Here is a 26099-nt window from a genome sequence, read left to right on the forward strand (position 1 = left end):
AAAATGCTTTTTGCTTGAATTATTTGTAAATTTCTCTCAACAGATGGAAGACCTCAGTGGGAGGTAGAAGGGAAAATAATCAGGGAAAAGTGTCAAGGGGTGAGACACTTACTTTCTCTTCTTTTAGAAATCTTTGTTTTCAAATGAGAATACTCAATTTTCATTGTTGTTCTGAAATTTAGAATTCATTTAGTAAAGTAGATCACTGGCTGATCCAGACAGACAACTGGAGACTTCTAAATTGGCTTACTACTATAAAGTACTTATTAAGATAATGCGTTGAAAGAATTGGAAGTAGCATGCTTGCTGTGAAAGCATTGAAAAAATAAATTCAGATTTAACTAAAAGAAATCTGAAGATAATTTTTCTAAGATAACAAATAATTTCCAGCACATTCAAATTTTTCTTGCAAGCTTAATGATCTGAATTGCAGTTCTTTGACTCCTAGAGTGTTTTATGCTCTCTCTGGCAGATAAACAAAGCATCCTTTAGATGTGTCTTCTTAATTTCAAGTGTTACCTTCAGAACACTTGGGTTTAAGAAAGAAAAAAGTCTCTAAATAACAGTTTGCTTATAGTACTATTTTGTTATGTAATATATGCATATACTTTTAAGTTTATCTATTCTGGAATATCAATTTGCTTTAGTTTTGTAATAAAAACTGTTTTAACTCTTCTGTAATTAATAGCAGTTTCATTTGCATTTAATATGTAAAGCTTTTTCATTTCAACTTTCATATAGGCAAACATCATACTTGAAGTTCCTCCATACCATAACAAAACTATTACAGCTGCAGTTCAGGTGCAGTTTTATCTCTGCAATGGCAAGAGGAAAAAAAGCCAATCTCAACGTTTTACTTATACACCAGGTATTAAAAAAACAAAAGCTGCGTTCTATTTTGCCATGTAAAATAGACATTTGAAAGTGTATCAGACAGTCTCATACTTTTTAAAGATAGATAAGACTAGATTTGAACAATTTGTAAAACACCTTAAACTCATCTAATTATAAAGCTGAAGTTTAGGATATTAAGCTACAGTGCTACGCATACAGCCAGGCATTTCTTTGTTATACTTTTTACAGAATAATTTGCATTTTACCAGTCTTTGAAAATTAAGTGAATCTTGAAATTTGCTCTTCTAAATACCCACAGTGATGGTAGTGAGATAACAGAATATGCATTTTTATGCATGTGTTAGGCATTTTTTTTCCTCCTTTGATATTCCAAAAAGCTGCTTTATATGCAAGGAAAAAAAGTAGTCCTCTGGACGTGTTGCAGCATATTCAGAGAAAATAGCTTGGAACATAGCCAGGACTGAAAAATGGTACCTACTTCAGTTAAAAAGTTTTAATCCCTTCCATTTAGCACAAGCAGTGCTACTAGAAACTACTATCTAGATACAAAATACCTACTACTTTGCCTGCCACTTTCTTTCTATTAAGAAATTCATGCCCACTTAGAGTAGTCCGTTCACTTGGTGCTAATGATAGAGCTAGATCTTCTAGGACTATTTGGAGTACTTGAGGACAGATAGCTGAAGGAATCTTTAAAGTCAGATATAAATATTAAGACAAACTTCTTGAAGCTTATTTATATAGTGGCAAGGAAAGCTTCTATTAGTTTCTACAGTTTAAAATAAGTTTTGCTTGCTTGTTGTGCTCTAAAATACTTCATGCATAATTTGAGTAATGTTACTTAGGTTTGTGGTACACTAAGTATTCACTTATGCATTACCAAAATTGTGATGTCTTTCAGCAGTTATTCTTACAAATATCAGCTCCTCATACAATTAAAAGAAGAATCTTAAGTGATACTTTTGTATGAAAAATCCATATTTAAGTGGTGGAGTGAAGTAATGAAACTTACCGCTTAAATAAGAAGTTACTTTACTTACAACTGCAGCTGTTACTGCACAAACCCTTTAAAAATCCATTTTTTTTTATAACGCTTTTAACATGTACTGTTTAAAACAGAAATCAAGCCATTAAGAATGTTAGCATTTTTCTACTATTTACGCTTAAAATCAGTATTTTAATGAGCCTGCCTTTGGCTTCAAAAAACAAGTCCTGTAAGTGTGCCTATTTAGAACAGTTGCCATCACTGAAATTAGAGAATATACTTAAAGAGCTGCCCTAACAACACACACTACTCAGACTAATGGAACTGAGTTGCCAAAGGTCAGCAGTCATCTTGATCAAAGGCTAATGAAAGTTTGAAATGTGGATTAAAAAAAATTGTCATTCACCTTTTCCTAGTGCCTGATACTGCACTCACCTGCCTGTTTTCAGTGGAGCCCAGCAACAGTCCCCACAACACATGCCTTTGATGAGCGGATCCTTCAGATGTACTGGACTTTCTCTTTCTTGTAACTTTTTTTGAATTGCAGATGTTTTTAAGAACCATACACTGCATAGGAGGATAGTTTAGAAGGGAAGAGACCTGCCTTTAAATAAGTGCTAGAAGGATTCTTCTCCCTTTATATACCTGTAATGCTGACCCTTTAAAGTCCAAGAAAAAGAAAGCAGAGCAAGAGGAAAAGGGAAATTAGAACAAGGGCAGTAATGATGCTATTGTGGCTGTTGAACAGCTATTAGTGTGCATTTATCACAGGATACAAATGAGGTGGAATTATAACATGCTGTTTTACTTTTTCTAGTTATAATGAAGCAAGAGCACAGAGATGAGGTGGATTTGTCTGCAGTTCCCTCTTTGGCCCTGCCTCACACAAGCAACGTCCAGGGCCTACATTCTATCCGAACTCAGTTGCCTTCACCAGAGCAAGGGCATCCTCATGATAATTTACTGTCTACATCACCTAGGAGCCTTGTGTGTCCAGTTCAGCCGCCGTACACAGCAATGGTGACCTCAGCAGTGTCCCACCTGTCGCATATGCAAGGTAGAAACCTTAGTCCGAGTGAGGAGTGTCACGTTTTGCCCCCTGCTGTGGTTCAGTCTTTTCAGGTAACATCAGCACCTCCTGTGAGGCCTTCCTACCAGCCTATGCAGTCTAACGATGTATACAATGGACAGTCTGGTCTTCCCATGAACTCTGCTGCCAGCCAAGGATTTGATGCTATTTCATTTCAGCAGGACACAGCTGTACCTCATTTGATAAATCTTAGCTGCCAAGCTCTACCACCAATGCCGTTCCACTCTTCAAATCCAGGTTCTGTGTCAACATCGAGTACCGCAGGGCACCCGCTAGCACACTCAGCTCATTCGGGACAGTCATCTTCGCACCTACCATCAATGGGATACCACTGCCCGAGTGCTGGGCAAGGCTCCATCCCTTCTGCAATGAGTCGCTCCCTTGGGCAGTCTTCTCCCCAGCTGCAGCAAGTCCCGTACCATCCTACAAACCCAGCATCTGCTTCATCCCCATCCCCAACAGCTTCCCACCCTATGGTCCATTCACCGCTGTCTGGACCTTCTTCACCCCAGCTACAGCCTATGCCTTATCAATCTCCTAGCTCAGGACCTGCCTCATCTCCCCCGCCAACCACTGTAAGTCACTCGGGACAGCACTCCCCTCAAGCACACAGTCCTGCACTGGGAGGTCTTAATGCAGCTTCGTCCCTAGTACACCATACCGTATGCGATTCATCTCCATTTTCACCAGATGGGGCAGCTATTAACATTAAACCAGAACCTGAAGATCGAGAATTGAATTTTCAAACAATAGGACTACAAGACATCACACTGGATGATGGTAAGCAGATCTAATATTTTAATACTGGGATATAATTACATTAAACCAGCAGGTGTGGGGGAGGGCTGTTTAACTTAGAACACTCTTTACAAGAGTAAATTTGTACTATCAAAATGGAGTCATTTTTGTGCCTAAAGCAATGACTTATTTAAAACTAATTATATCAGCTGTAGTTATACAGTTCAAGTACTTCAGTCTAGTTTGCTAGACTTTGGTTTTAGTCATAAAACAGGGCCAGAGGATTAACTCATACATACTGACACCTTATATACAAGGAATTAATTTGAAGCCTCTTCTGATTGTCTTACTGGTATGTTTCAGTGAAAGTCCTAACAATGTCTGAGTTGCATAACTGTAGTTTGGAGTCTTGTTTCATGGGGTTGTCCGAGTTTTGACGGACAACCTACTTCACTGAAAATGTAGCACATGCATTTTGGCACTGTCCTAGTCTCTTCATAGGCATTCTGTAGAAATGCTGTTGTCATTCAGCACCTCTGCTCACGGTAGCTGTATGCTTTTTCCTTACCACTTTGGCTACATTTTTTTTTTTTTTTGAGAATTCACTTGCTTACCATAAACAAGGACCATGGTGGAAGACATTCTAATGCTTGAGGCCAGACTACAAAGTCCTCTACTTTAAATACTTGCACAATGTTAAGTTAAAAAACTTCTCCAACCAAGTGGAAAGTAAGAGAGAGCAGCTCCTAAGCATCAGACTATTTTAGGCATAGATGAGAAGCCATTTAAAGAACATGTCAGACTAAAATAACTGAAGAAACAGAAGGCCTGACCTTCAGAGGTGCTTGATATTGATGATGGGAATCTTACTAGTATCTTTTTTCTACAATAGTCATAACTGTAATTTTTGTCCTTTGTAATTATTTAATTGCATCAGCAGTAACAATACCATAAAGATTTAAGCATAGGTCATCTGTTAAATATCCTGATCAGTCCCAGTTCCTTGCCTAAATGGAACTTTGCTATTGTAACCTCCAGTTGGTAGGAAGAAAGTTTAGTAGGAAATGCCATTAGGACAAAGCATACTAGAAAGAAAATGAGAGAAAGTGATAATGTAGTTGGGCTTTCAGTTAAATGGCCACCCTAGTTAAATAATACTCTGGTTTTAGAAACGCTGCACAAAATCAACCAACTTTCCTTAATCTAGAAAAGAATGAAGAGACTGATCCTTTCATGGACTTGGCTGAGGGAAGAAGAGGAAGGCTTTATGAAACAGAATACCTAAAAAAAAAAAAAAAGAAAAGAAAGATATCTATCTACTTCTATGCTTTAGGAGTGAGAAAGAAATCTTAAAGTTTGAAAAAAAATGTCATGGTAGAAGCTGTCTTTTTCTCATCCTGCTTCCCTTCACACCCACCAAAAAGATACAGGAATAAAAAATTAAACCCAAAAAAATAAATACTGTAGTTAAATATAACACAACCTAAGTAGAAGTGTTTCGCATTTATGAGCGGTTCAGCAGTTTGTCTGTACCTGTTTGGGAGTTAGAAGGAATGCACAGCAAAGAAGAGAGCCAGATTTTTTTTCTTTTTCCTATAGCGTAAATACTAGCTGCTTTTAGAAATATAAATAAATATAATGAAGCATATAATAATCTAATCTATTTATATATTATTATATATATAATGAAATTACTGAATTGTTTCTGTGCTGACAAACATATTTTATACTTTGAATCACAGGAAAAGTTGAAAGAGATACATTATAAAAGGCTGACCACTTGCTAATACTTTAGATGATTTGTGACCACAGCTTTAATAATTATTACTTCTTAAATAACGCTGGTTGGAGAATTTTAAAGCTCTGATAACTGGCGATTAAATGATACATTTCCTATATGGAAACAGAACTTGGTTTTAATACTAAACAAGTACTTGGCAGCAGCTGTACATTTACAGGCACTGAGCTTACATTCATTTCATTTTAATATTACTGGTATACAGTGATTGATTTATTCAGTATTAGGATTCAAAGAAACAGAAAAACTTGGTTTTTGAATTTTTCATTTCCAACCTCAAAATTTAAATTAGATGTCTAGCCTGAAACCTGCTGTCTGAAAAATCTTGAAGTTCATAGTGCAAAGGAACAAGCTGCTCAATACTCTCAACATGAATAAATACTTCCTCTGCTTAATCAGTTTTAAATTAGAAAACATGTTTAGACAGGAACACTCTTTTTGTAATGTATCTAATATATTACTGTGGTTTATAAGATAATTTGAAAAATTTGCTTTTGTTTATAATTGAATTTTCGTTTCCATACAGATAGAGCTAGACACAAATTGTGAATGAATTACTCTAATGTTATAAGAACTATGGAAAAAAAAAATCCAAACACAAATGCATACGTAGATAAATATTGATATGATATGTTCTCCCAAGTAATTTATCAAACCTGAAAGCTATATTTAGCTGGAAAACAGGTTTTTAAAGGTTACCAACTTAAGGCAAATAAACTGCTCTCAAAATAATAGTAAGGGAAAACCAATTAAAATTTTTTTAAAATCACATCTGGATTAGAGTTGTTAAATGTCGAATAATATTTAAGTCAGGAGGTTAAAACAGAAAACAACACCCTGACAGCGTAAGTATTGTGTCTTTTAGTAGTGTGCAGGATTTCAAAATTAGCATAGTAGATACTTTATTTGCCAAGAAAATATTTGAACAAAAATTCAAGTGCAGTACAGAAGTGCTACTTCTAATTGCTTAGCTAGACAGAGTATGATTATTTAAAAAAAAGCATAATAAAAAAGTAGCTAGTAGTTATACATCAGTTTTGTTAAACAAGACTCCCAAAAGTGGATTTCAGTGCCTCTTCAGCCAACATTCAGGTTTTTTCTTCAAACTCTGACTCTCCTCCCCCCAAATCTGAAACTTAATGTAGAACTACAATGCTGCTTCATCACCACTCAAACCAAGAGCATCTGGATTAGTCTTGATCCAGCATCTACTGGAAGGTGTAACCCATCTGGATTCACCGTTTACAGTTTCTGCAAAGTCAGATATGCTTGGTAATGACCAGAATGGGGTGACTGCTAAAATCTTGTTTTATTCCCTTGCCCAATATGTAGTAGTGCAAGTTGGGCTCTGTTTGGACTACAAGTGACAGAAGATTGCAGAATTTAAAGGCAGATCCTTTACCTGTACATCTGCAGAAGTTACACTGAATTTCATTTTTCCCCTACTGAAACTTGGGTAGTCATTTTTGAACAGGATCGAATTGATGTTTTAGCCTTTTCTGATCCCTTCCTTGCATTTGCTTGTGTGTATAGTGTCATTCCTCTTCCCCACAATCCTTTCTCCCCCCACTTAACGAAACAAGAAATCAAAGTGCAGAAGGGCATCTAGATACGGAATTAGAATTACATTACAGAAAATGTGTGAAACGTAACACAAATTCAAAGTAATTTGTAGCGTATGTTACCACTTAAAAGACATTCTGAAAAACAGTACTTTTTTCTGCTTAGGACTTTCCAATAGGCAATCTGCACAGGTGGAGAAACTTTTGGACTGGAACTGCATAAAAGCAGCTTCCTACTCTTTATTCGTCCCATCCCTTTCTCTTCCTCCTCCCCCAGTCTCTCCCATGTTAGACCTCCATTTTCCCTTAACAGCTTTCACCAAGTCTGTCTTCTGCACATCTTCCCAGGCTAACTGTTCCCCGTACAGATGGCAGAATAATTAGGGCCACACGCAGGTGTAAACAAGAAGGCTAACATGACAACCAGGCAGCCGGTCACTTCCTGTATCCATCATCCATACCATGCTATGTTGTGTACTCATCTAACGAAGGTCCCATTCCTTCACAACTTGAAAAAGTCAGTCAGGCTCTGTCTCATCATATGATGAGGCCCTGTTGATTTTACTCACTGTTTTTAAGAAGTGCTCCTAGTGCGGCAGTTTGCCTATCCCACTGTCAAGTTTTAAATCTAAAGCTGTTCTAATACTATTGATCTAAAACTTAGGCTTTTGTGTTTTTTTGCAGTTTAGGCGTGAGCTTACCTTGGATTTCACGGCTTTCTAAAGTGATGAGATTTCTGTATTTAACCATTTTCAAGGTATTATGTTAGGCTATATTCAGCAAATCAGGATGACCTTCTGCTAATCTTCTTACATTTTGTTACTCATTGCATCTCCATTACATAAAGCCAGAGATTAGAAAATTCAGTATGTGGATTTATTATAAATCATAACTAGAAATCCTCTAACAGTTCTGTGTACGTAAAGCAGCAAGTCTGCTTTGTCAGGCGCATTCCACATAGAATTCGAAGCCACTTGCATTCATTCATTTTAATAGTTCTGTGATAACTCTTCAGTGGATAAGTTCTCTTGCTTGGAAGCTCAGAAATTATTCTGATCTTTACTAGAAAATCTGTGGATCTTTACAGGCATCTTTTTACTTTAGCTTCATCTTAACTTAGCATCACTACTTGTATCCTATTAGCAGTAACTAATAAGAAAGTTTTTGCAGAATGACTGTATTTTCTATTTCTATGTATTTAAAATTTTCAAATTAATAGGTTGTTCTTAATTAAGACAACTTCCTGCCAAGTAAAGCATTGAAGGTCAGACACTAATATTAAATCCCAGAACAAAATGGTGCATCTTGCAACATACCTGGCACGGATTTCTGCAGCAAGAACTCCAGCCTGCATTGTACACTGAACTCAGAATATTCCTGATTTTAAAAGGCATTCAGAAAATGGCACTGCTGTGGATTGTTTAATAAGGTTGTGTTTAAACTCCCATCTTTCTTATTATTCTGTATCTTAAGTATATATTATCAAGTATACAGGCTTTGCAATAAAAAGCAATATACAATTCCTACTCTTCCCATAAGCTTTATGGGCTCCTGCAGTGACGTCTTGAGATTGAGTAAGGTGATACGACAAAACCTGACATGTGTTGGACAATAATAGCACTCTGCTTTTAGGATTGGGTGTTATGAATAAAATAGAGAACAATCCAGATGCTAAGCAGTAGATTCAAGGGATGAGGTTGGAATAGTAATTAAAAGTGAAAAGGATGTTATCATCCAGGGTTGTTAGCAGTTAAAGGATGTTATGTGGATTCTAGTGGATTAGTTCATAAAATTGAGGCCAGGAAGGTGTCTTTTGAGAAGATCAGTTATAGGCTGCTGATGTGTTAAGAACTTTGCACAAATCCTCAGATCACTGTGACCAGCTAATGTATGAATCCTCCTGTTTGTCTCTGAGAGCTGCAAAACACCTCATATCTATTTCCAGTTAAGTACACCTAGTTGTACCACCACAAAAAGATTCCCATTTAAGAATTTGGACAGGTTTTCCAACTCATTTTGGAAATGCAACTGTTATGTCTACATCATGGTGCAGATACTACCACTAGGAGCAGAGCTGAAAGGAGTTAGGCATGTCATCACAACACTGGCAAAAATATGCTTAGACACTTCTGCACTGCTTTCCACAGCCCAGCATGTGGCCTCCAGCTCCAGGATTCACGCCTAATGCTTACTATGTTAAACTGTTTAAATTCATTTATTTTCTTGCTTGAAAGAAAGGGTAGCGATGTGACTTACATAAGGTGGCTTCACTACAATATATAAATGCAGAGTGTGACATCATAGCCATGACATGGACAGATTTGTTACTGTACTGAGCAACTTACAGCTTGTGCTGTAACTCTGCAGCACCCACACACTGTCTCTATTAGCTGTAAACATATGCCCATGAAAACTATGCTTCTAACATTTCATACATCTTTTTTTTTGTTTTTTAAAAAATAAAAAGTAATTTTTAGTAAAGTTGGTGTAAACCCAAAACTTCTAAAATAAGTACATCTTATGGCTTGAAGTAGTAACTTGCAAGGCCACTCATCGTGTCCTTGAGAGTTTGCCATTGCAAACATGGCCTTCCATTTGCCTATTTTTGATCACCAACCCCTAGAGTCACAGCAGAGAAGACTGAGGGTTAATTATAGCCTGGCAGCTGCTGCTTTTTTTTTTTTTTTTTAAACAGGAAAGTTGACACTGTACTACTTGCTGGTTCTGCAGAGTCAAAACCAGGCTAAGTACATGTACGTGGTGCTAACGGTGATGTAGCTGCAGGGCTTCTCAATATAAATACAGCTGATAGAACTCCATCCAGAGTTGATAAAAGAAGGCCTATATGCAAGGAAGCATGTGCTGCAGTCTGTCCCTAATGCTATTTGAGGTTTACTGATCCTTGTTACATCTGTAAATACAATAATTCAGTCTGCTGTCATCCAAAACACAAGTTCCTAGCTGGATGCAGCAATACCACCAAGCCTTGACTGTTGGTACAACCTGCCAGACACTTTCATCAGATATGAAAAACCCACTCTGGCTCTACCAGCACCACAAACAATGTGCATTCTAGTATAGTTTGGGGGATCCACTGTTCTAGAAATAGCGCATCTTCTAGGTTAAGACTAGCTGCCCACGTCTTACTCAGCTCATAGCAATAAAGGATATACAGGCTTTTAATTGGATAGTGCTAAAACAAAAAATAAAAAAACTAAGATACTTGAAGAGATCCTGAAAACCAAATGGTAGAACTCCTTTAACTTTTTGATCTGCCTGGAGCCTATTACAGAGCTACAATTTTTCATTGCTTTACAGCTCTGACCCAAGTCTGGTACAGCTAATGGAAATGGGGGGGGGGGGGGGCAGAATTTTCTCAGCTGTTTATGAAATGATAAGGTAGAAAGATATTTTTAATGTATGGTTATTTGGTACCTCAAGTTCTATCCAACTTCACTGCTCATATACAAAACCCTTACGCTGTATTACCCACTTATAAAGGCTGTTGCTGTATTTACCACGTTTCACAAACAACAAGTATTGTGCCTAAGGCACGTGCATGCTTCATTCCAGCAGGTACTGGCAGGAGACCTGTTACACATGCTACATACAACATACAGTGTCAGGAATTTGTATCAGTGAAAATTCAATACTGTCACCAGCTTTGTATCTCAAGTAACTCACAGTCCCTCTATGTATGAAATTAATTGGGAAAAATTTAATCATATTTCTCCACTAGTGACAGATAATCCTTACTGTATAAACGATGCTGACATGATTCAGACACTTGCTTAAAAGGAGCAATTAATTCCATTGTTTGCTTTGGAGGCTCTCACTGTTGTCTGCATCTTTGAAAGCCTGAGCTTTAAAGAACACTGTGAAAAAGTTAATTTGTCTCATCCCCAGGTAGTTTTCTGCCTGGCTCCCTGGATTCGATGTGTATTTAAATGTCACTTTCCTGCTGGTTCTACCAGCTGGTGAGAAAATGCTCTTTTCTTAATCTCCTATTATTTGAGATGAACTAATGAAGAGTGAGCTTTTCTCAAGAGTTTGTCCTTCATCTGCTCCTTTCCTTCAAAATGGCAGTTGATATTTCTTTGAAACACAGCTAATGCCTTCCACTTCCACATGCAACTTTATGCTTTAAACAATTAAGCTTGACAAGTCATCCAAAGAAGCAATTTGAACTGCTTGAATTTCAGGAGGGAATGAGAATAAACTTCATTCTCCCTGGAGTCCTCCCTGAGCACTGCTTAGAAACCATGCTGGCAAAACAGCTGTGTGGCTCTATCCAGAAGGCACAGTTTAGACAGTTCTTGTAGCAGTTTCGTTAATTGTATTAAAGGCCCGTTTACAAAAATGTGTGGCTCCATCTTAGACAGAAAAGGAAAAAAAAGGTATCCTGGTATAAGTTCTGCATAGTCACTAATCACAGCTGCATAAATACACTCTTGTTGGTTAAATTAATAAATACACCATTCTACATTCATTTTTCCCCTAGGAACAGTTCGGTGAAGAACAGTTTTCTTCTTCCTCTTTATTTCTCACAGTGCCTCTGACAGAGCCACCTACACCAAGATAATGCTTTGTTTTCCCACACTGCAAACTGTGTGGCCTTACTGACTGGAGAGCAGTACCTTGGGCAAAATATTCAGATAGTCTGACAAGTAAGGAGAAGCAAACAGCTGTTTACAGGAATTGTTTCCATTGTTTAAAGGATAAGAGTCATAAAAATAAAGGTCTTATTTACTAGCACTACCATGCCTACCATGTTCAGTAGAGATGCTGTCAAGAGGTATAAGCACTCTTCATTTGACTGCATTAAGTAAAGCAGGTTGAGAAAACTGACAGAGGAATGTGCTAAGCCAACACAAATTCTAAATGAAATTTATGTAGCATCGAGTTCACAATTATACAAGTAGGTAGACATCCAAAAATATTAACCATTACCTTTATGGCTCTGGCTACAAATTGAAAACTAATTAAATATACAAGATAAGTGATACTGTTTCTAATAGGCACTCTGACAATTTATAAATAGTTATTGTCAACGTATGTAGTAGTTGTGAATGAAACTGGGTATTTAAAGTTAGTGCTATTAAAAGAAAACTGAAAGTCACTTCCTGGTTGAGTGAACTGTAACTTCTTGGTTTAGTCCAGTCAGTAGTTATGTCTGTCTTCTTCTCTGACACAGACAGTTTTATCTCTGACCTGGAATACCAGCCATCAGGTTCAACAGAGAAATGGACTCAACATTCAGCACTCATGTCCAACTCCTATGTGGAAAATCTAGAGGGTGAGTCTGCTTACGGAAATGCTTCAATGTTTGAAATTGGAGCACAAAGGAGAGGGGAAAGTATTTTAATAGTCCTAACATATATAAGTGAAAAGCACTATATAGTACTTAAGTATTGCTATAATTGGACACCTGTGTATTCTGAAATAGTTGGAAACTTCAGAAGTTGTGAACCAGGTGTACACTCACTAAGTAAAAGCCTCCACCTGAAGTATATATAGCTGCCACAGAACTTCCTGAGTGCTGTAGAATCTAGTACAATAACAGAAGAGGATATGAAAATCTTAACCCAAATACAGCTAAGGTTGTAAAGTGGCCAGATCAGTTAATTCTGAGAAACTTAGAATGTTTCTCCTTTTTTAAAAAAAAGATACAGCGATGTCAATCTAAATAGATGGAACACAGTGGCATGCACTACCAATCTAAGTGTCAGAAATTTGGGTTTCATAAATAGAGTTCTAGTTGAATGCATACTATGCAATTGGGAAAGTTCATCTGGATTTGCTTTAAGGTGCTTTCAGCTTCTTTGTCTCACGTATAAACAAGGTAATTATGCACCATGACTCTTTTAAATAGTAATGTTAGAAATTGACAAGTGGTATATTGGACGTGTTTGTATTTAGAGTCATTTTTCTTAAGTTTTTCACTTTACTACAAACATGCCTAAAATGCCGAAGAACTGCCCTGTCCCTTTACATATATATTCGATATATATAAATAGATGGACACACAGTCATGTACATACACCCATATATATGTAACATGTTTTAGTTTCCCCGTAGATTTTTAAAGGGGAATACCTGTAAGCGTACATTAAATGTAGGGTTGTTACCACTAAAGTAACCTAGATCTGTTATAGCCTTAATAAAGCTCTCACACGATTAGTGTGTAGATTTACCTTAGATTTGCTCACGTAACTAATTTAAAATAAATCACAGCATTGATCTTTTACCATCTTTCAAAAACTTACTTAGTCCTGCTTTACTTAAATCATCAGAATGCGATCAGTAAGGTAAGTAGCTACACTTCAGAATGGCAAAACTTGCGAAAGGACTCCCTACAGTGAATTGACATTTAAACATTTTGAAACAGCAAACTGATTAGTAAAATACCAGCTCTGGCTTAGATTATTTCTGTGTTCTAGACTACTGCCTGTGCAATTCTGGATCTAGTAGGTACAAAATGATTGTTGAAGAAAAGTTCTTGAATGATGGACTCAATGGGGTAATAAAAAAAAAATAAAATAGCATGCATCAGTCTTGTCAAGTAAATGGTGAGACAGAGGCTGACAAAACCCAAACATAGAATTACAAGATGTATGCTTCTGAAAGGGCACACAAACTTAAAACCAGACCCATAGAGGAACATGCTTATTCACAAATACTAGCATCTGAGAAACACAATTGGGAAACGTGACTTTTTTTTAATTAAAGTAATAGGTATTTCATCTAAGAAAGCAAGTCAGTGGGATGCTAATCCTGTAATGTAAACTAATATTTACACAGGAAAGCCAGAAGAATGGTTCTGTATCTTAAAGAATGCTTAGTGTCAAATCAGACAAAAGAACTGTATCACTCACTAGGATGGACGCCAGGCTTAAATTAAGAGTATAGCTTCTGAATTACTCCACTGAACAGCACAGCAACCGTAACTGTAGTGTGCTGCAGGAGATCAGACAATGTGCAAAGGCAGGAAACACACGAATGGAATACTTGAGTCATCCTTTATAGAATGGGTAAGTGTGATGAGTGCTTCATGGAGCACTAAGTCATGAGAGGAACCCACAAGGGGAAACATCGCTTTATTTGGTCCCAAGTAGCGTACAGGAAGTAGTTAAAAAAATATATATTTCTTCATTTTGTCACAGTCTCAGCATTACAGGCTGAGTAAAACAAAATTACAAACTTCAGTAATCCTTTGAAAGGGGAACTACAGGAAAACAGTAAAACTTAAGAAAAAAATAGATGGTCAAAAGGGTAAAATAGTTGCAAGTGGTCTGCAAACTACTTGCAAAGGTTCAGACTAAGTGTACAATTACCAGTTAGAGAGTCCAGAAGCTGTTTCCAAATACCAAAAAGAGAAAAGAACATGAAAATTATTAGGTTAAGCTTGAAACCTGACCAACAGATGATAAATCAGGAATTCAGTTTAAAGTCGATAACTATCAACGACCTTAGAAAATATTTTGTGTTGATGTTCACAACCAAGGAACTCGAGATTATTATGCCAGAGTCCTTTGAAAGAGGAACTTAATGCAGGATCAGTCTCAAGTTGAAGCATCAGAACAAGGGTTTCGCAACAAATAGATAAAACAGACAGTGAATTCACTGCAACCAGATGAAAAGCCATACAACAGTTCTGGAAGAGTAAGCACCAGTTGAACCATTAACCACAACGTATAACCTCTCGCAACCCAATTTGGAGCCAGAGGACTGGAAGCTGATAAATGTCACACTACTGCTGCTGAGCTATTCAGAATAGTGAAAAACAAGAACTGGCTGAAAATATCTACAGGAAAACCTCATGATTAAAGAAAATCAATGTTACTTAAAGGAGTGGCAATTACGGTAAGGGAAGGAGGAAAAAGAAAAAAACACTGCCCTATTTCCATACACACAGTGATAAGCTCTCTGGACTATTCTTATTTAAAGCAGTCTTAAATTTAAAATGGACAATTCTATGAAAATTTAGTTGTTTTAAAGGGGTGAATAAATGCCAGGAATGAGTATGAAACCAGCAGAGAACAAATACAACTGCATAGATAGGGTATGTGCCCACATTTCAGTTATGGTCCCCTTCTCTCCTCCCTGAGCCCACAAAAAAATTAGGTGCTGTTTTGGTTAAGGTCAACCAGCAAGCTTAAAGATTTGGAACAGAAGTTCCATTGAATCAGCTAGCTCTCTCCAGCCAGGAGAGATGAATGGGAAATTCATTCCAGGAAAATGAATGTTGGGAAGATGTTAAAAATGAATGGGTAGCTTGGAAAAACTAACAAACAAACAAAAAAACTTACTGAGAAAGCTGATTAAAAAAAGTGTTCAGCAAGTGAAGTAACGGACTGATACAAATAAAAACCACTGATATGGCTACATGTAGTTAACCTTTGGAACTTACCGCCTCACAGTGTTGCGGATGCCAGAATTTTGCACAGACCCAAAAGACCCCCGTGAGAAAAATCCAGATTGGACTGTTCAGCACAGAAGATACTGTCTTAGGAATTCCCTTGGCCAAGCACATTTTGAAGCCTGGTAGAAGCATCATGATGTTTTTTCCCTACTTTTTTCTCTCTCTCTGCTATTGCCCATTACATATCTAGTTTGTGATCTGAACTGGTTTCCTGATAGTTCTCCTTAGAGGTTTTCAGGCAGTATTTTGACCTATGAAAACCTAAAATGCTTGGCAACTGCTTATTACAGAGACCTGTAGAAAGGACTGATAGTAGATTACCATGCTGATTATAGATTACCAGCTTCCTGCAAGGTAAAGGAGGTCACTTCATTATTACCAGAGTGGCCTTTAGGGTTCAGGAATGAATGACTTATGTTTTTCTGTGTTCCTGTACAAAATACGTGTCTCTTAGCCTTCACAGAAACTGGGGGAATGAGGTATAGACCAAATTAGGAGGATGCTAGTTCTGGATTGACATTTCATTTAAAAAGAGAACACCTTCACTTCTGAATTTAGAACTTCAAACACCTATCTCAGAGTTTACGCTACATCTAATTGTGCTTTTATTCCAATATGAAATATGTAGTAAGATGGTAGAAGTATACAAGATGACTCACAAATTATGGCTAAGTCTCACACTGAAAAGGTGACGTTGCAGAATTGATGAAAGAAATAAAACAGGAGGAAAAAACAGACCATACAAATATACAAAAGCATCAGTTCCTTTTTAGAACTTGCTACTGCAAGCTGTTTTTTGTTGTTGTCATTATTTATTTATTAAAAAAACACAACCTATTTTTAGAAATCACCAGCTCTTATGATGTTGTGATGTTTCATAACACAAGAACCCCATTCTGTTCAAAATAGCTAATGCAGATAACTTTGTAGGTGAGAATTTCTTGCAGGAAGTTGCTCCATATGGGACACAGGACACATCTCCATTGGAACAGCTGACAAGATTACAACTCATAGCTGTGTGTGTCACTCACTGCACAAATGGCTGAGCTGTTCAACCCAATTCTAATTTATTTTAAAACTCTGGATTGCAAATTGCAACAGTTAAGGAATCTTCACGAACAGTCTGGCTGTTCATGCTGCTAGCAGCTGGAGCAATAGCTTTATCAGCTGTCCCAGTGTAAGTCTTTAGGGAGCAAGAGGTGAAGTCCTCTGACTAAAAGTCAAGGGGGAGGCAAGCAGGGAAGGAGGAGCCTCTAAAGAGTTGTGGTCCGGTTTTTATATCAAGCTCAGTGGCTCAGCTGTCGTTCATGTGTGTAGTCAGCAGGGACTTAAAAAAGCAAACAGAACACTGTGAAATCAAAACAGTGGGAACAAACCGGGAAAACAGAATGTGTGGTTGCTCTTATTTTACAAGCTTGATAGCAAACCCCAAAGTCAGAGCTGGTTATCCTCTACTCTGTTCCACTGGTACGGGTGTTAGTATGCTGCTTTTTTTTTTTTTTTTTTGAAAGGTTATAGGGGCTGAGCCTCCAGATGACTTTCAGACTTTGTGGTTGGAGGACAGGGAGACGGAAGCAGGGAACCCTTGCAATACAACATTACAATCTTACCAGTATTTACAGGTCCAATCTAATCTGTCTGTAGCAGAAGGTTTTTTCTCACCATGCTAAATTCGGTTCTGCACCACCTATTTTTAAGTATGGGTATAAATTTGCCAGCCAATTTAAACTATGTATAGACATTGGGAAAGAAAAGGATAAAATTATTGCAAATAAAATAACAGCTGAAATTCTGAAATATGGGATAACTGCCAAAGAAGTGAATGAAATAGACCCTGGAGAGTTATTAAAATAATTTCCATTTAACAGCTTGATTTAAAATACCTGTTATGCATTTTGATCCTCGCCATATTTGACAATCAAGCTTTCAGAATGCAGTTATTGCTTTTGTAGTGGACGGACTTGCCATATTTCTACACGGATTGTAGTGTGTGCCACTGCTCTCATTTTTGATCTGATCTAGTCATTATTAAAAGATAAGCAACCTAAACTGTTAGCACATTAAGCATCTGATAACACTTTTGATGTTACCCATGCAATTGGCATTGATAAACTAAAAACAAGTTTAGGTCATCAGTACATACTGAGTACTAAACATTGGTTAGATCTCTAATTATTTGTATGTAAAATCTCTCTGATTCTTTTGGAAGTAGGGGTCTGGGGTGTGGGATTAGTATTCAAATCACCTGGCATGAACATACCAAACAGGCAAGAGTTTTAGTATGCAAATTCAAAAAAAAAAAAAAAAAAAGTAGTAAGTTGAAAGAGTCAAGGCCCTATTCCCTTCCGTCTTAGAACTCATGAGATTGGCTCACCTCAAAAAGGGAGCAGAACTGTAAGCTACACTACAGGAATGAACCTGGCAGACTGTAGAACCTTAACAGCATACCCAAGATCAGGATTGCTCAATCCTGAGCAGGCTTCGCAACCTTCCCCAATAAACTTATGTTGAAGGAAGAAAGGAAGTTTTATAAAAAAATATGTGCATGTATTTAAAAAGAATATATCTTGGTTTCCCAGTTTCTGTTTGCTGATTGAATAGCTTTTACAGTTAAGTAAAAGGTATATGAAATCTTTCTAGCCATATTTCAAGAACAGTATGACCCCTACAGCCCGTAGTTGAAAATAGAAAAGGTGGGATAAAGCATTTTGCCACAACTATAGAAAAGAAGTTTTCTTTCTGTTATAGAGCACTGTCAGTGTACCCCGAGCTCTGGCCAGTCTCAGGCTGTTGAACTAGACTTCCTCTCCCAGTTTGTCATGTAAGAACTAGCCAACATTATAGAAAATCTGTGCTTATGTTCCTGAATTAAGTCTTCGGTTTTAATCACAGAGCAGTAAATGTTCTGTGGTAATATTGACCCTGTATGGAGGAAGATCATGCATTCAAATTCTAACTTGTGGATTTCTAATTTAGTCTTTAATATTAATTTTATCAATCACAAATGAGTACAAAGGGGAAAGCACCATGTGATTTTTACGTTCAGTCTCATATATTTCTCTGCAGTCTCTTACTCATCTTAACAATTACACAATTTATATTTTAAACTTTCTTAATTTCTACCATCACACTGTCAGAAAGACAAGTTAATTATTATAATGCTGGTAAACGTAGGCTGTCCTTCATAGAAAGCCAAATGCTTCCCAATTTCGATATATCCAGGCATCTCATTAACTGCTGCCTTAAAGCTGGGTGGTACTTCCTGAGCTACTCCAAAGGGCTTTGCGGCTGCCTGAGATTCAATATGACTTCTTTGCAGTGGTAGGGTTTTCCTACACTGGATCAGGGCTCCCCAGGCCTCCCTTAGAGGCACATTATCACAGGACTTGTGGAACAGCCCTGTCCCCGTGTCTCCAAGCCAGCAGCCAGGCTGCCGTGCTGTGGGTTAGCACACTTTGATCTTGGCTGCTGACTTCTGCAGTCTGCACTTTCTTTGAAACATTTCTACCATCATCTGTACATAACATAAAGCAACCTATAGATGTCTGGAGTGTGCTTCCCCTGGCCATTTGTTGCCTGCAGATAAATCTCTGTTGGTCACAGGCTAAAAATGTTGCCAAAAAAAGGTTCTGTAACACCAAAATACCAAGTGTGACAGAGATACCACACTGAAATTAAAAACAAAACAAACACTACAAACTAACCTGTAACTTCAATACTCTACCTAATGAATTATGCAGAACCTTGGCAAATAAAACATCACATGACCAGCTATTGTTTTCATGATACAATGGGATTTAAGGAAAGCGTAATGCCACGTGGGGACGTGCTATTCACTTAGTAAACACCACTGCATGTGGGAACTACAAAATGTTGAACAGTATAGACCAGTTTGATATGCTGCTGCCTACTACAGATAGATATATCTAAAATCTATCAAAACTTAAAGGAAGTAAGAGTCTAATACTTTCAAAGCAAAAACTGGATTTAGCTATGTTGCTTTTTATTGTACCACTCAAAGTTTTAATGGTACTGAATAGCTGCAGTACTGGATTTGCACAAAGCAATCTGTTCAGCAGCATGCAGCAGATAATTGTTAGGGGTCCCACAGAGCAAGCCAGTCAGTATCCTGACAGAAACTGAGGGAGCACAGTACTTAAGCAAAAATCTGAATTTTGTTTAGAAAAAAAAAAAAGTATATTGTTTTTTAACAACTGTTTACTTATGCATTATTTTGATTAAATAAAAAATGTTTGGAAAAGCATCCTACCTGCAGTCACACAATTTTCAGTGGCATAGTGCCGGTTTAAGTTCTTTGAACTACATTTTTTTTAAGCTTAGCAAATTGCAGTCTTGCAATGCTCAAGGGAATTTGTTAGTACATAGGTCATCTGGACTATTTTAACCTTTGGGCTACCATAGTGTGTATTTTTAAACAAACTGTCCTTGCACTCATGCAAGAGAATACCATTGTCATTGATCGACTGTTAGATAACAAACACCTCCTCCGTGATTACATACGGGTACATGACATAAGGTGTTCTTCAAGCTTTCCCACATAAAGCACGCAGACAGAGCCTGTCCACAAGAGCCGGATTTCGTACACATTCCACATACAGCAGAGCATTCACAGTATCTTAAGCTTTTTAATAAAAGCAATTTACTAGCAGAAGAACAGTCTTAGTTACAGTTACACGAGGAGTGCTCCATATTCAACAAAAGGATCCCATTCTGTGCATGCTTATAGAACATCCAAACAAATTCACAACAGGGGCTTTTCTTTCACTACAATCATTTGGCATATTCAAAGTTTTGATGAATAAGAGATATTCCACATGTACTGTGACACACACACACACAGAGAATTGATCTGCATATTAGTCGATCTTAATTCTTGACTGTAGAAAAGCTGACTGATGACTGAGGAAGATTTTGTTACTGAAGTGTTAGAAACATAAGAATAAAGAATAAGACTGAGTAAGATTAAGAAGACTGGCCAATTAAATAGGCATGTAGTATTTAAAAACAAAACAAAAAAAAACACATTCTGTTAACCCAAATACAAGTTCTGAGGAAGTTCTGTAAGTAGCTAGAGAAAGCCTGGAGTTATTTATTTTGCCTGTAACACTTTTGATCTCAGACTTCTGTGGGGAAATTTGTACTGAACTGACCTATGCTGTGGCTGATGGTGATCTTGTTTTGATGAATATACATTTGCTTATTTTCTTCAGGAGTTTTAGAGATTTTCAGATGTTTATGGTAAGTACAGGGTGTAATAAGAGAAGCTAGGGCTTTTGCTCCTTGTTTAACTGTTACTGAAGTTTCCTCATTCATCCTCTGCTACTGAACTGCACCAAGGCTTAGCACTGCAATATTTCGATTTAAAAGAGATGGATTGATGAGTTCAGCATTTTGGAAAGTATAAAAACAGCCACTTCTCTTTTCTTTTTTTTGTAGTAAATGAGATCATAGGAAGAGATATGTCACAGATCTCAGTGTCACATGGAACAACAGTGGCCACCCAGTCTCCACGTACGTGCCCTGGATCTCTGGAGACAAGAATATCTGATGGAATCCAGTAACAGATAAGCTTACAACTCAACATCCATGAAAACTTCACGGTCTCTCTGAATACTTCTTCATCCTCTTCCTCTTTAGACTTACTGTGCTTCCAACTCTGTGGCCTTTATGAACTGGAACAGTGGATCCTTGCAAAGCCCTGTTAGTGGGTTACGTTTTTGATGTAGAGACAGAGCATTTATAGTTCCTCAGATGCTGTAAAGAGACTTCTTAAAATGGACACGTGGAATCTACACCAGATACTTAAACTGTTTTAAAGTTACAAACAAGCTTTGCTTTTTGCATTTAAATAGAATACTTTTATATTGTAAGTGCTTCAAATGTGTGGAGATGTTAGTTTGCTCTTATAATATTCACAGTACTGAATGTGGAAAAAGATTTAATACACATCTTCAGTGTGCTGCTTTCCCTTAGAGATAGTATAGTTTGTAACTGATGATTTGTTAACACCTTTTGGTCATTTTGGAAAGCCTTTAAGCTTATATTGTTTAATTTTATTATTATTATTTTTTAATATGATCTTCCAGTGGCAGATCATACCTGTCATCTGAAGCCAATGCCATGGAAGCCATTGTGTATACAAATACTGTAGTGTTTTCTTTCTTAGATTCATAGGAAGCAAAGCCAAATATAGATCTGCACTTGTTTATAAACTGAAAATGTTACTTGATAGGCTGCAAAAAGACCATTCCATCATGAAAGTGTTGGGATAGAAATGACATTCCAAAAATTTAACTTTTATAACTTTGTGGATAATCTTCCTGTTCTTTATTAGCACAGGCTCCTTCTTGAAATAGCTTTTTCTTAGAAAGTTACATTTGTAATCAAATTTGAGAAGTAGGGTTTTAGATTAAAGAACAGCAACATCAAAGCCATGTTAGATACAGGAGAAATTTTAGTATTTGCTGAGGATCCAGGTGTTCCTATTAACCCTGCAGAATATGGTTTGAAGTCACCAATTCGGTGGCATTCAAGTTTTCCATGCAATAAATCATTTGATCACATCTGTATCTTTTATGTGCTGTATGCCTGACCATGCCACTTTGAAGTCCAAAAGGAGATGACAATTACAGTTCCTTAAATGTAAACCGTTTATAAACTTCAGACTGCTAAAAAGCAATTTCCTGTGAATTAGCAATTAAGTAGTATAATTTGCCCACATTTAATTGTAAATGTGTAAAGCAGAAGCTACCAAAGAAATGCAGAAGATTCATGGCAGCAGTAAACTGTTGTGCTCAAAGGATGCATTTCCCTTGCCCACATAACCTGATACATCTGAAGCAATCTGTTTACATGGTTATTAAAAGTCTCAGGCCTCTATGATTAGAAACCTAGGAGAGGATCTGAAACTGCCTGCTTAGGTCACAAATGTTTCCCTCCCCCACAAGAAATGGTAGTTTACATAGCTTTCTGATACGGAAAATACAGGGTACAACAATCACAGCCAAATAAGATGAGAAGCATCTGAGGTTCAGCATATTTAAGATGTTAGTTTTAGTTCCTTATTTGGGTAAGCCATGAAAAGAGAATACACTCAAAAATTTTGAAATACTGAAAATGTAGTTGCACTGAAGCGTTCAGACAATTGTGGACATGTTAACAGCTAAACACACATGGAGGATGTGCCTGTGTCCTGTAGGAAAATATTCTAGGCTCTTAAAGTTACAGTAAAATGTAAGTCTTAAAGTGGACTTCATTACTGAATTGTAATACCTCTAAGAGTAAATTCGGATTCCTGATGTTGCGTTTTGGCAGATAATCACAGGGGAAGACTTTACATTTAGCCTTTTGCAGACAAACCGGTACTCCTAAATTTAAGTCAGCACCCCAGTTCTAGCATTACAGTAGTTACACAACTGCATCTTTGTAATAGCTGAATCCTGTACTTTTTCAAAGTCCATACATTAAGCAGGTGAAATATAAATCTTTATCAATTGCTTCCTTTTAAGAGTGCAGCCTAAAGCTACTATCTCAACACTCCGTAGTTATTTCAAACAATGCAAGGACACTGTGTATGTGCTGGGAATCTAAGCATCCTTTTTGTGAATGTATTGTTCAATGGTGCAAATCTTTAGATTTGAAGTAAAAGATTGGCAGGGCTGTAATCTGAAAAGTGTGATATTACAACTGTCCCTCAGCGATGGTGCTTTACTCTGTCCTCTACTCATTTATTTTAAAAATCCTAGAAAAGGGTTGACATGCTCAGAAATGCATCTAGTCATGTTTTCAACATAGAAAAAAAACAAAAAAACAACACTGTAAGCTATGTAATTGTCTTCAGACTGCGTGCTGGTGGCAAGGCATGTTCCAGTTTTCATCCATTTATTGGGTCTTTTGCATTAAGCATCATTTGTAGGAAAATTCTAACTTAAAAGCTTTTCATACTGTATGGGATTTATGCTCCTTTATCCTACTGGTACAGACTCTCCTTGCAAGTTCTCCAAGTAAGTAGCTGGAATTCATACTGTACCTAAAATATAGGAGCCCAAACAATCCAGAGTTGCTATGCACTAAATTTTCTGATGCCTTTAAATACCTTGATGCCTGTAGACATAGAGATGCTTTCCTATTTAAAAATGAAATGAAAAAAAAATATATATAGCTTTGGATACTAAAGCAGTTTTGTATTTGCCTTGTAAAAGCTTCAATACAAGGGTCTTAATTTTATTTTAGCTTGTGTGATAACGTAGGTAAAGACTGTTAATCTTGTATAATTTTAGTGATATAAAAAGCACACAATCTCTATTGGACTATGCAAAATTAATTAAACAGCAGAACCCGGCAACTGTTGATATTTTGTTGGCATCCACTTTCTGGCCCTTAAGTCCTTTCTTCTTCCTGAGACCTCTTCCAAAACTTGTACTGATTTAGATTGTCCTGAAGGAAAGCCTTAATGATGAGGTAGCTTTTCTATAAGGAAGGTCAGAAAAGATCAACGTTGAAAACTAAAGCTTATGGGACAATAAATTAATCCGGGAGGGAGGGAGGGAGTCTTATTTCTGAAATTAACATAAACTAGCAATTTCAATTTGTGTAGAGACACTTTCATGTTGTCAGTGGAACTGCCATCCTTTTTAACCAAAGAATGAAAAGAACATGACTGTTTTGTTCTGATACAAAGCTTTGAAACTCTATTTTTGATACTCAGAATGGATGTCATTCCTTGAGGTTCGGAAATCATTCAAATTGAAGTTTTATATTTAAAAATATGGGACAATAAAGATTAAGTTCTAGATGTTTACAGAGCCTTGTATTGTAATTTCATGTACATTTTGTATTTTAAACATTTTTGTAAGTTATGATTGCAGTGCTACTTGCAGAAATAAAAGGGAAGAACTTGCATTTAGGCTCTTAAATCATAGTGTTGAAATAAATAAAAAGAACGCAAATGCGTTGTCATTTATTTAAAAATGCATCTCTGACTGCAGGGTGGGAAGAAAATCCCTAGCTGTGATGCAGCGGTGACAGCTGCACTCCATCATGACCTATAACATGAGGGACATTTAATATTCCTCCTTAGAAGAGTGGTGGGTTTGAACCAACATGGTAAGCGTGTGGGGCTCAGCTTAGCCCCAGGAACAGTGAGCCCGTACATAGTGGGTGGGCAATGGGCAGCTCTGACAGTTTCATTTTGCACAATAACAGGTGATTTCCTGCTTGCAAAGGTGATTGTTTCAGTTAGGCTATTACAGGATTATTTTCAGAAATTATTCCAGAAAGTATTCAGGAACAGCATTATAAACAGTAATCTCCATCCCTGAAGGGATATTAGCACAGGTAAGTTAAGCTGTTTCAAAAACAGATTTAAAATTCCTACAGTCTGAATTATTTTTTTTAACCCAAGGTCGGCTAATCAAGTGGTGTGGAGGGAAACACCCTTGGCAACAGCAGAATCAGGCCCTAAAAACTACATCCCATCTCAGCGGAACTAGTGCTACTGAAAAGATTTATTTGTCTCCCTTTCAGTTTGGCCACAGGGTCTTTTATTCATCCATGGAATCCCACTTGCATACCTAGGTGTACTGAGGCATGCAAGTGTTCCAGTTCCAATGCTGAAGCAAAGGTCTGGCCTTTGCCTAGCAATGCACACCTGCCCCAGAGTGAAACAGAGTGAGATCACTGTGATCTCCTGCTCACATTGCAGTGAGAACATAGACCAGTTTAGGATTAGCCTCTTATTTACAGCGCTTGTCCTGAGCGATTACCTTCACCGATGGTTTTTAATCTAAAAATATAACAGAAAGGGGTGGCTACAGTGCCAGGATCTGAACGCGAAGTCATTATACCTGAGTTTTACTAAATATATACATGTTTTTTCAAAGCTGCTCCACACGTTTTTTTTAGTATGATTACCCAGGATATAATTAGCGTATACCAACAATACTAGTAATAATCCATGGATTGATTGTATATGCTTTACTGCCAATTCAAGCCTTTCAGATGCAAGTAAGCTGAAGGCTGATTCACGAAGATTGATAGGGTCTGAAAGCTGATAGGCTTTGTGTTCCAGCCAAGGCATTTAAAGCTGAGCATGGTTGACCCCGAGCACCCGTGCTGACACCCCCATCTGTCGTGGTGCACAGCAGAGGTAGCTGGACCTTACTCTAGGCCTCTTGAAAACATCACTTCTAACTCATAAAACACTGCTTTGTGATTTCAGGCAAGCAAAGAAGAAAATACCCTGTTAAAGCCTTTAGAAGAGATGAAGTGCTGGCAAAAGTCTCAGTTCTCTTAATTTCCTTTCAGTACTCCACAGCAATAGCTCTACTATCTGCCTCAGCTTCTGGCCCTGCCCGTGCCATCTCTCCCAGCCCAATTCAAATACAAGTGTGCTCTGAATCCAACACTTACCCCACTGTAATTAGTTAGGTGAGGGATGAGATCATTTCCACATATTCTCCCTTGCCCTTCCCCCCCCCCCTTTGGCTTTTATTAATTGACAAAAATAATCAGGAAGTAGCCACTGCTGTAGTGATTAAAGTATTAAGATACTTGAAAAGCCCCCTAGGAGTGCATTTAGTTCAACATGGGGAAAAAAAAAAAAAAAAAGAATTTAAATTCATACATAG

The 26099-nt window shown here is 37.3% G+C and overlaps 1 protein-coding gene across 2 annotated transcripts in view; it reads left to right on the plus strand.

Annotated features, from left to right (window-relative positions):
* Nucleotides 1–24419, plus strand: part of NFATC3 (nuclear factor of activated T cells 3) — a 66101-nt gene extending 41682 nt beyond the window's left edge. Inside the window, exons 7-11 of one of the 2 annotated variants that reach the window (XM_032195417.1) lie at nt 44–99; nt 742–868; nt 2658–3710; nt 12223–12324; nt 20908–24419. In XM_032195417.1, the coding sequence (XP_032051308.1) occupies nt 44–99; nt 742–868; nt 2658–3710; nt 12223–12324; nt 20908–21032 (1463 nt within the window). In that variant the 3' untranslated portion in view covers nt 21033–24419. The remainder of the gene's footprint in view (nt 1–43; nt 100–741; nt 869–2657; nt 3711–12222; nt 12325–20907) is intronic. The other variant, XM_032195418.1, reaches the window with a different exon arrangement.
* Nucleotides 24420–26099: the final 1680 nt, after the last annotated feature.

The sequence above is a fragment of the Aythya fuligula genome, chromosome 12 (genome assembly GCF_009819795.1).
Source record: "Aythya fuligula isolate bAytFul2 chromosome 12, bAytFul2.pri, whole genome shotgun sequence".
NCBI classification, from domain to species: Eukaryota; Metazoa; Chordata; class Aves; order Anseriformes; family Anatidae; genus Aythya; species Aythya fuligula.